Raw genomic sequence first — 12055 nt, forward strand, 5'->3', positions numbered from 1 at the left:
CTATCTATCTATCTATCTATCTATCTATCTATCTATCTATCTATCTATCTATCTATCTATCTATAATCTGTAGTACTAGGGTGTTGTACCATGTTAGCCATTATGAATGTAGAGAAAAGCTTTTCTCTTTCTCGCTCTCTATCTAAATAAATATAATATACACTTATGAGGCCTCATTTAGAGTACTGTATATTTTTGAAATTCATCTTATTGTGTAGACATAGGAGCACTAGAGAGAGTCCAGAGAAGAGAGACTAAGCCAATTCCTGGACTACAAAGTATGAGCTATGGCAATATATTAAAGAGCTGAAACTTTCCCATTTTAGCAAATGGTGATTAAGATTTGATTATCTAAATGTTCAAAACTATAAGAGGGGATTAGTATAGTAGATCCAAACTGCTGTGTTAAAATGAGTTCTTTAACAAGAAAACAGGGACACACCTGGAAACTTCATAAGGATAAATATTATCATATGTAGTCCTCCAGGTAAATGCAGCCTGAATGACTGCATGAAGTTGGAGTCCTACACCAAAGTCCAGATAACGCCCTGCATCTTCAGACTCAGGAAGGAAGTCAGGATTTTAGAATAACCTACAATAAACAAAACTAAAACAGTGGCAAGTCATTGATGCAGTCTGACAAAATGCACATTAAAATTACTCTAATAGTTCAAAGTGACTGTTTAAGAACATTTTCTGAACATAAATAATATAACTTACTGGTTTAAATAGCACAGCACAAGATAGTGACTGGGCAAACGTTAGGAATCACTAGGCAGTGTACAGTATATACCTGAGAGGATGGTTTGGCATTTTGACTGGGGTTTAGTATGATTGACCTACAAGCCCCGGACATCATAATGGAAGGACCACAGACGTGGACACCTAACCTGGCTGGGCTGAGCGTCAGTTCTCATCAGGAAGGACAGGTAATGGAGGGACTGGGGGAGATTGGTTCTTCTGGACAAATCATGTCCCGGCTTGAGACGTGGCAGTATCCCTCTGTCTGGCTTCCCACTTAGACACCTGCTAGGTGGCTGGGGCTAGGGGAATCCTGTTGGGGTTGTTAAGTGCCATCAGGAGTCACTTTAGAAGGAGAACTTGTAGGTGCTGTGCAGCTTCCATATGACCCAGGAAGTGCTTCCACAGGCTCATGTTTCAGCCCTGGAAGCACCCCTGGCTTCAAAAAGAAAGGAGGCACCTTATTCCTCTCATGGAGTCTGAGTTGAGAGAGAGTTGGATGATATTCGCAAAGGAGGACAGAAAGGAGACAGAAGCTGTTATAAAGTGTTGGTTAGTTTAAATCCTGCTGAGGTATTGTAAATAAAATATAATTTAATTGAGCTTAGAACTGTCTGTGGTTGAGGTGATGGTGCTCTGTGGCTCCCCCTGGTGGTCACAACAGCCATAATGCAAACAGAGGAAACATCTATGATGGCAATAGTAAACATGGCATTTTACAGAACAATCTTTCATATTGTTTTCACATTTTTTGCAGAATACACTTGGTACAGAGTAAGTTTGATGGCCTACATGTGTAGATATACTGTAGTTTATGTGGCTTTGTGATTGGGAGAAAAAAGAAACACAAAAATTACGTTTAGCGGTGAACTGTATGTGTTTAATAAATAAACAAACGTGGCATAAATGTTTTTTCACTTCTCCATGTCTTACTTTATAGCAGTGAAATCTGTTCCAGGAGCAAGTGTGTCATTTTGTATCTCTGTTCCTCTTACAGACCTGTGGAGGTGACCGGCCCTATGTGTCTCCTCAGATTCTAGAGGAAAAACACCAGCAATTTATGCAGCAATCTCTGGAAAATTTCAGGAAAATTAAGAAGATGGGAGGCAAAGAGTTCAGCCAGCGTTACCAAGACCAGCTTGAACAGGAGCTGGATAGTTTGTTTGCCAACTTCCTCAAACACAATGAGGGAAAAAACATATTCAGCACCTTCCGAACACCAGCAATTCTGTTTGTGCTCATCATAGCCCTCTACCTGCTTTCTGGCATATCTGGTTTTGTGGGGCTGTCGCTGGTGGCTCAGCTGTGCAATTGCATCATTGGGCTTGTCCTCATTGCTCTGTTTTCTTGGGCTTACATCCGCTACTCTGGACAGTACCGGGACCTTGGAGCAGTCATCGACAATGGAGCTGGAATGGTACTTGATCAGGTCAGTAAGAAGCAGAATTATTTGCTTATTTTAAATATACAGTTTTTCAGATAATATAAATACTGCATAATACATATTTTGGATTGATAGATAAAAACAAGTTTGACAGTGAAGTTGATTTGGAATAGCACAACAAATGTTAAAATCTGTCAATAGCATATTTAAAAGGCACACATGAATTAACTACTGAATCATTTCCAAAACTTTTAAAATGGTCACAAATTGTGACTTTTGTGTCTGCCTAAAATAATGCAGGACTAGATATTCTTAAATCATTAGCTTTGTTTTCTTTTTTTTAGAGAATATGAATTACAGTATGATATTTAAAAAAGGAACATATCAATATATTTTAACAAAAACCAACCCTTCACCTCAACCTAATAAATTAGTTCTTATTCAACTGAAGTGTCCAACATAATGTCTAGTAAAGGACTGACTGTCACCTAAGTGCTGCTTTAATCTATCTTTCTTATTGTTTAGTTCTATGCATATGAGGTTCTCCATGCCAACACAAATAATGAAGAAAGAGGCCAGTTAACTGTGCTCTATTAAGTAGAACCAGTTTGTCTTCTTTAACTTCAGAAAGTAAATTTGAAAAATCATCCATCATAATTAACAAAGTGTTAGATTGTACATGAACTGTACATTGAAAACAAGAAAATTTTTCAAGTGATAGTGCTCACTTTCTTGAACAGTTTGATGTTAATTTATTTATTGGTAAGATTGGGTTTTGTTTCCCTAAACCATCATTTCTCTCCTCATTCAAATGTCTTCATGTTTTATAATATTTTCAGAGTATAGAATTCCATGAGAAAGTCAGAGGTTAAGGTAAAATGTTCAGTTTAATTCTAGCCATGTCCATCATAATTACTTGGCACAAGTCCTGAAGTATTAAATATAGACATGCTTTATATTTATATACATTTCTTTTTTCTAACAAATTATTTTTTTCTTTACATGCGCACCGACATTTAAATCCTGAGTAGTATGCAGTTCAAAATCCAGATGTTATACTTTTAAAATAATTCTCTTGTAGTTCACAAAAGTGGGCATTTGCTACCAACATATCGGATGTTGTGTATGGGGCAGTACCAAATAAAGTGTTGTATTTAAGCCTACCTTTTTGGCTTTTATTTTTCAAAAATGTTTGTGTTTTTGTGCTCACATTATTAGTTGATTCATTCTTTTAATCGTTACATAAATTTATTTCATTTTCACATGATTAACAGTGGTTAAATTCCAAATTATTCAAATATGTATGCATTTTAAATGACAGATTAATTGTATTTATCTTAACTTTTATTTGGTTTTATTAAAGTATAGTCTAATGTCCGGTGGAATTTTCAGTTTTTTTAAACTGTCTAATTTTTCTTGCTTTTTATACAAAGGGGACCACCACATTGTTCCTGAATCCATTTATTTGTTATAATATGTGGTAAGCAGAATTGAATCTTTCACTTGAGGTGTGCTCTTAGTAATGCATCTTCTAGCATAACCCGGATTTTGGATTTACAGTCTGGTTTTATAAAGATCTGTGTTAACATTTTATTTTCACTTTTTAAAGTAACCCCTTTTTGCCAGTTAGCAGATGTACACTAACACTGATTCACATGTGAGTTGTGTGCCACCCTCACCCGTATGATGTGAAGCCTCAAATGTATTGGATTACTTTGACAATCACACAGGAACATTATAGCTATATTAAAGACTAAAGTATTCTGATGATACTGAATAAGTCTTTTTCTTTTTTAATTTCTTTTGTTCCTATTTAAAGGAACAGAGTTGGAATTCTTCTTTTTAAGTTATACCATGTAAGAACATAGTTTAAGTGTTAAACTGTGAGGTGAGGAATACATTAGTAAATTAATTCTGAAACATAATAAAGAGTACTCCACCCAAAAATGGCATTTGTGTATGTTACTTAGCCCATGTACTTTGCAGTGGTGGGCAAGAAAAATTTTTAATCTCATGCTTTTGCGGAGAAATTGCGTATTGAAAGTTCAAACTAAACAGAACCCTGCACTGACCAGTTATATAAAACGTGTCCATGGACATAAAATTCTCACACAACTCATGTTGCATAATCAATATTTGCATTATCCATTCGAATTGTTAAAATGTGCATATTTTTTGCTAAATTATTATTATTACCAGGAAAGACACAATTCCCTCTATACTGTACTTTTGAACTGAAGATCCACCTTTCTCCCTCATTCACTAGTCAAGACTCCTGTCTTGAATTCTAACACACAGAAGCAGATCCCTTCATTTTGATGTAGATGTTTTATTAAATTTATCTTGGGTGTATTTGTTTGCTCCTATCTATCCTATCCAAGCTAGTCAGATGTAAAGTGCTTAGCTTTGTTTATATCCTATGCAGAAGCAAAACTTTATGTATACAGCCTTTGATAGTAAAAACTGAGAAGTTTATTTATGTGTTAGAGACCACTAAATTTAAGTTTGAAGCTTTTCTTGCTTTGGGTGGTTTAAAGCAATGCTGGTGTAATCCCAGCAACTGTGTGGCATTACCAGTCAGAAAGAAATACACAATCTGAGGGGATTGTTCAAAAGTTGCGATTTTTAACAGAGGTGCAGAGAATCAATTTGAACTGTAGTATGCATCATTTTATGTTGTCAGTTTGTGGTTTTTGAATCATGTATTCACAGATGATCTTTTTTTATGTTTTAAATACAATTAATATTATTGGAATAATAGTGAATGTATAGTTTACTATTACACAATAAAATATAAAGTGTTTTAGTTGATATCACTTTGCTAAGACACAATATTATGAATCCAAACATATAAACTGGATTCAGTAATACAATTGAACCTCTTCCTTTTTTCTTCATCTGTAAATGGTGATACCAAAAAAGAACATGACATCAAATGCTTCTGAATATTCCAAAAATGTCAGAAATCTGCAAACAGGTATTGCAGACTTAGAGAGTTGTCACCCTAAGTTTGGTGGACTAGATCTGTTTAACTTCAGGCTCAGCTGCTTGATGGGCACAGGCTGCATTAAACCATGCTCAGCTTTTTTATTTGTGAGCCTTGTGTTGGAAGACAATTATGTTGAAATTAAGAAAGATAACATACAATACCAATATGTTTTAACATGCCAAACCCAAAAAAGAGACTGTAATGCTCCAAAATTTGGTGAATTACAGTTATCTGCAGATATGAATTACTAGCTGCTCCTATAAAACATGGCTCTGAGGCTAAGGATCTACACTGGTATGTGGAGGTTTGCCAATTCAAATCCCCATTACTGTCAAAAGAGATCCTACTCTGCAGGGCCCTTGAGCAAGACCCATAACCTGCAATTGCTTCTGGGGCACACAATGGCTGACCCTGCGCCCTGACCCCAAGGGGTATATGAAAAATAGCAAACTCCTAATACAAGAAATTGCGTAAGGTGAAATAAAGAACAAAAAAAAAACACTGCAATTTAATATTTGATTATATTTTATTGATGAATGTTGCTTGAAGGATTGACCTGTCTGTTTATAAAAGTGTATAATTTACATAAACATACTAAAAGAGGTCTGCTTTTACTGGTAGCCCTCTAATGGATATAAAGTGTGACTCATTTGATGGCAAGCACTGTGCCATTGTTTTCTAGACTGGGTATGGTTTCAAAGAAAACACATTACTGTATCTAACAAACTGTAGTCCGATAGAGGCAGGATCAACTGCCTTGAGGCGCAGTTTTCATATGTCACAGTAATAAATGTCTCACTGATGGCTACAAGGCTTTTGTGTTTCTGCTCAGTCTCGAACGTGGTGTATCTGTCCTCTCTAGTCAGGCAGCTCTAAGAATATGCCTTTGAATTTTATTGAATCTGAAAAGACTATCACCGCTGGATTTTTTAGAAGATTACCAAACTCTTCTTTTGTGTTTTATTTCTTTCTGAAAGACTTTAAATCTGTTCCTACATGTTTAAGAATAAAGTATGCTCTTAAAAAGTACTGTTCATTAGTTTAATTTGTGCAACTCAGAACCCAAAGCGCAACTCGCATTTCCACCTCAATAAAAGGATAAGTGTCAGTGTGTCCATCCAGTTGCCATGGCTCTGTCTTTCCAAAAGATGGCGCATCACAAACATTTTTAGTAATAAAATGAATTGCATTTGTCATTCCAATAGATTGTGCATCATAAGCATCAGCACTTCTTTTATGAATCCCCTACTCTAAATTACCTAAAACGGACAAATTCATTGCATTTCTCATGCCAGCAGGTGGCGCACCACAAACATTTGTATAATGCATTTTATTACTACAAATGTTTGTGATGCTTCGTCTGTTGGAATGACAAATGCAATGCATTTTATTAGTATTTGCATTATAAAATACATTCCAGGAGGCAGGTAGCACAGCTTATATATAAATACATACACACACTCAGATACTCATCAAGTATTGGGAAACAAAGTTACTTATTTTAATTAGATCAGCTTGATTTCTGATCTTTGCTCATGAGCTTAGTTTTTTCGTGTCAAATATAAAGGTATACTTTCTGGCTATGTGTTTATCCTATTAAATGTCTGTGATACAAATAATGTAAAAATCTTACATGTTGGAACAAAATATGTGATTTGAATGGCTTAGAAAGCCAAAGGTAGCATACTGCACTAACCTTTAATTTACTAATTCCGTAGTTTATCATCTATTAAAGTATTTTAGCAAAAAATGCTTCTGTTTTGCACGTTGTGTGCAAACGACTAAAAAAACTGACATGTGGGTTATGCAACACATTAGCTTTCCCCCAAATGAACTTTTTGTCATACCATTTGCCATTTTACAGCAGAGGTCATCATTGGGCTTGTATTTATCTTAAACTTTTTTTTTTAATCTTCATTCTCCATGAAAACCTAACATTAAAAATTGTCCTCTTTTGTCATTACAAAACACATGAGGAAAGTAATATATAAAAATACATTATTGTTGATTGGAGTCATCCTTTTAGATAAATTATATATTTTCTAGGTGGCAGTTGTAAATAACGTTTTAATTATCACACTCCATTCAACTTCAGGTAATGCACAATAGTGACAAAGAACTGATTAATAAAGTAAATAGTTTCCTGTTATCATGGTAATATTTTTGCAGAATTTTCTTATTTAAATGCCACTGTTACAGTTTTCCTTTATCATGCAAAAAATGTACAGCTTAAGGTCAGCTGGTAATACTGAATCTGCCCAATTGGAGTAAGTGTGACGTTGTGTGTCAGAGTGCCTGGGCAGTAAGTATCTATTTGCTCATGAAAACACTATATGACTTTAGAATAAATACCAAAAATTATGAACACAATACAAATAAACAGGATTTATCATGTTTTCTGACAGCTTGTTATTTGACTATTGCCTTGTCTTTTAGCAATGGCTACAATGGTTCTCCTTGAGGTACCCCAACCATTCTACGGATGTATTAAATTGTACCCTCAGCACACCTGATTCAGATTAATAAGGTGTTTGTTAGCCAATCATGGTGTGCTAGTGGTGCAGTTTAACACACACTATAAATTGTTGAAGTGAATGACAACAATAACTACTTGGGTGGCACAAGGAGAGGTTTGAAAATGGCTACGTAACCCACATTCACAGACACAATAGTCAGAGATGTGCAACACACCAAACCGGCCTTTCAAGATGCGATTTTTAAGCTATTATATACAGTGGAAATTTGAAGAAACTGGGCAACATGACGACAAAACACAGTGGAAGTTCAAAAAAGCTGTCTGCATCTGACAAACAGTACTTAAAAGTTCACTTCCTTAAGACGCACACCTAAATCAAAAAAGCTTACAGAGCATTTTGCATGAAAGTACGTGCTTCAACCATATGAACACATACATAACAGGTAAGAAACCATTTCTGAGAAGAGATGGCAAGAAGAGGAGATTGCCATAAAGCATGGAATTATGATGTGACAGCCAGTAGGAAAAAGTTTTATGGAGTAATGACTCCAACTGTACATTAAACAGACATTTGTAATTCATGAAAGTGCCAACATGTCAGATGGAGAGCTAGCGACAAATACATTGACACCTGTCTGCAGTCTTCTATGAAACATTGTCATGGTCAAGGACTTCATTTTGGGGCATGCACAGTGTAGGGGACCTGGTCAAAATCACTGGAATTACGCCTGCTGAATAATATAAACAGATTTCTTATTCATGCTGTACCTTTAAGGGAAATGATTTCATTGGCAAACATTTTATCTTTCAGTAGATTAACAACTCCAGACACACTATAAACACAATTAAATCCTTCTTGTAGCAGAAGTCCACATATGAAACACTGTTTTAAACACTTCAAACATAAATGGAACTGTGTGATCACTTGGGCAGAGAAAAGAGCAGAAAGCATACAGCATCTGAACAGATGACCTATTTGTGGGAAATAATGCAAGAAGTGTAGAAGAATTTACCACAGGACCAGTGTTTGAAGTAGGCTGGAGCAATTTCGAACAACGTTTCCGCTGCTTTTAACATTTTCATTTCAGTGCTCCCTTACTTCTCATATCATTCCCTTACTGTTTAAACTCTGATTATCCAATACTGGTCATGTACTTGGCAGTTTTAAGATCACCAGCTCCTTTTTCCATCTGCGTAAGATCCATGGTGAAAGGATATGTCAACCTCTAAATGTCACATTAATTCACAGATTGATGAATTTTAATAACATGGAAGTCTGAGCAGTTCAGATTGGTCAATTTAATATTTAGGAGCCGTTAATTGTGTGTTGTGTGAGCATCTACTGTACATATAGAGGCCTGCTTTCGTGGTTGAAGAAACAAGGTTGGAAGAAGAAAAGTCGAGCTGCAGTATTGCCATAAACCCCAGTGATCGCTATTCATCATGGTATGGATGCAGAAAATTCTGAAAGTCATAGCAAAGATGTCTGAGGTTGGCAATCGCCCAGGATGCCGGAGAACGTAGACAGATGGATAGATAGAATGAACAAACTTTATCCCCAGGTGGAAATTTGGCTATTTACAGAAGCTCAAATAGATAAACACACACACACACACTTTGGTCTGAACAACACCAGAATGACTAAAAAGAAAGAAAAGTTCTGACTTTGCTGTCATAGTCACAGTGAGGCATTTATACAGGAACTTTTTGTCAGAAAAAGATATGAATGGCTACTAATCCATATCCATAAACTGGGAGGCTGCATATGTAAGTCACTGAGTTTGCTTGGCCTATTTATAAGTTAAGGTTTCAGATCAGTGAAATGAGTGTATTCCCTTCTGTAGAGGTGCACACAGCTAGTCAGCAATCTTCACTAAGAAAGAAAATAAATATTCATAAAGAATCAAAGAAAGCCTCAGCAATTTTGAAAGAAAACATAAAGACAATGAGTCTATGAATGTTTGTGTATTTTTGACAACCTCAAAATCTACATGACTGGTTCAGGTTCAAACATTGCACAGGACTACAGAGTGGTGAACCAAAGTGAATTTCCTCAGTTTTGTACTGTAAGTCCACACAAAGTGCATCCTTATTTTAAAAACACAAAGTCCTTGTTTCATGTTATTATGTCAGTGTTTAGTTGTATGTATTCTAGTATTTTATTGTTTTTTAATAGAAAATAAAAGCAAACTGCCCAGATAACTTAAAAAACTTTGAAAATACATTTGTGTGGATGTCCTTACCGGTACTGTATTTGAAAATCACCCTTTTGTCTTTTCCAGTCATATCACCATTGAACACAAGACAAGAATATTTGTGTATTGCCTGGCACACACACACACACACACACACACACACACGGTCACCGAAATTTACCCAAGTTAGCCTATTGGGACTATTTTAAGATATGAGAGGAAACCAGATTGCCTGGAGTAAATACACGTCTATAACCCCACTACTCCTCAGGCCGCATCTAGGATGAGAAATCGAAAGCCGTCCCATGGAGCTGTGAGACAGCACTGGTAGTCAATGACTGTTCAAATTTTTTTTTCTATTGGCATTCAATTTTTTCAACTGTTCCATAACTATGTAATGTGATTTCAGTGTAAGTCCTACTATTGATGCACTTAAACAACCCATATAGGAACTGTGAGAGAGAGAAAAAAAATCTGTATTTTAACTAGCTGAAAAGATGTTTACTATAAAGAGATATACAGTAAGTCTTTCCTGATTTTTGTTTTTTATTTTTCTCCTTAGCATATTGTTAGCAGTGTTACACTAGTGTATGCTCTTTCAGTATTTCCTTTGAGCAAATCTTTTATTCCGACAATAACAGACAACACATTTCAGCTGCTCACATGTCTTAATGTATTCTTTGTGCCTTCCTCTAAAACCCATTCAAATCCTGCCTTCGTGAACACAAAGGCTGGTAGTGAAAGGCAGATGTCCTGCTTTTTTCTGGGTGAGTTACACACTTCAGATGAATGAAGAGTTGCAGTACTCTCGGGCTAAGTTGCTGTTTCTGTTTTATTCCCAGGTGACATCAAGAATGAACAACACAGCAGCTGCAAGAGTCCTTGCTCCTCTGGGGCCACCAGCTAAGAAAAAAGACAGTTAACTTTTCCTTATTTTATTGTGGAGTCATCAGCTACATTTCTGAAACTAGCTTTAAATCTTTAAAAAAAAATCTAGCAGTGCCTTTTTACTTTCTGGAGATTGGAAAAGCTTTGCTGTCCTGTCAGTAGTTTGTGTCATTTCTTAACAGTGCTGAGGTGTCTGTGACATATAGAGGATTCTTGACTTCATTTCTGCTAAAGTTACACGTCTTAAACTGGCATTCATTTATTTCACTGACTGTTTTTGTTATATTGCTTTTTATTTACTTTTTCAAAAGCAACTGTTTTTATTTCTGGATTTTTTTTTTTACTTTTAATACAGTATAAGTTCCAGTTTCTTCTGTCCTGCCAGTCTGGATTTTATTTTGAATAATCACGCATACAGGCAACATGGCGAAGACCAAAACTATAACCTACTCACAGTCTGAAATGATTTCTTATGTGTTGTACTGTTCTTAATATATATCACCCTCTGTAACGAAAATGTAAATGTAAGTGTATGTTTCTAAAGCCAGTCCATTGAAGAGTCTTAAATCGGGTGGAGAATTGTTTTGGCAACTTGAAGTAAAGTACAGTGGTATGTATAACTTAGTTGAAATTAATCTTCTTCCCACTGACTTTCTTAGTGGTGTTTGTACAGGAGTATGAATTTGCAGAATGAGGCACTGGAAAATCCCACTCTGCCAAATTTCACATTCCAGCTAAAGGGTGTGGGGTGCACATGAAAAAAATGTCTTGCTCTTGGCTTGAATGACCTTCTGTTTTGTGGATTTGTCTACTTGCAGAATCAATTAGAGGCAGTTATTTTTATGAAGCCTCTGTGCCTGGGTATACAAGAGAATTTTATTCTTTTTTTTTTTATCAATGTGCAAGTTATTGTGCTTCGGAAATATACTAGTACTGACGCATAAATCTGAAAAAGAAACGTTTAAAATTATGTTATCTGTACAATAAAAATACGCAATTATTTTGAATATTATCATTCATGTGTGTTTCTCTGTCTAAAGAATGGCTTTCCCTTAAACTTGTCACTGTCTGATTTTTCTAGGATTGTTCAGCAGCAGTAAAGCCAGACTGAAAGATGAATTGTGTCTGGCTCCTTAAAGTATGGCAAGTTCGAAATGCCGGCCTCATTCGCTAAAGCAAGTTGTTGCTATGCAGAGAGGAGAGAGGTCCTTGATAGGCTTTACGCAGCACAAGCCTTCCTTCCTCTCTGTTATCTTTCTCGCAGCCTGACCTAGTTTCCATCAGGATGACATTGCCTGTGCAGTACATTCTGTAACATTAGAACCCTCGCTGACACAGCCTTCCCTCAACACTGCTGACTCCAGTTTCAGACAAGTTGCCAT

The 12055-nt window shown here is 36.0% G+C and overlaps 1 protein-coding gene across 2 annotated transcripts in view; it reads left to right on the forward strand.

The window, feature by feature from the left end:
• The window catches only part of atl3 (atlastin 3), an 86713-nt gene extending 75028 nt beyond the window's left edge, over positions 1–11685 (forward strand). For both annotated transcript variants that reach the window (XM_039769109.1, XM_039769108.1), the window contains exons 12-13: positions 1739–2170; positions 10628–11685. In XM_039769109.1, coding sequence (XP_039625043.1) covers positions 1739–2170; positions 10628–10708 — 513 coding nt within the window. In that variant the 3' untranslated portion in view covers positions 10709–11685. The remainder of the gene's footprint in view (positions 1–1738; positions 2171–10627) is intronic.
• The last annotated feature ends 370 nt before the right edge of the window (positions 11686–12055 follow it).

The sequence above is a fragment of the Polypterus senegalus genome, chromosome 11 (assembly GCF_016835505.1).
Source record: "Polypterus senegalus isolate Bchr_013 chromosome 11, ASM1683550v1, whole genome shotgun sequence".
Classification (NCBI taxonomy): domain Eukaryota; kingdom Metazoa; phylum Chordata; class Cladistia; order Polypteriformes; family Polypteridae; genus Polypterus; species Polypterus senegalus.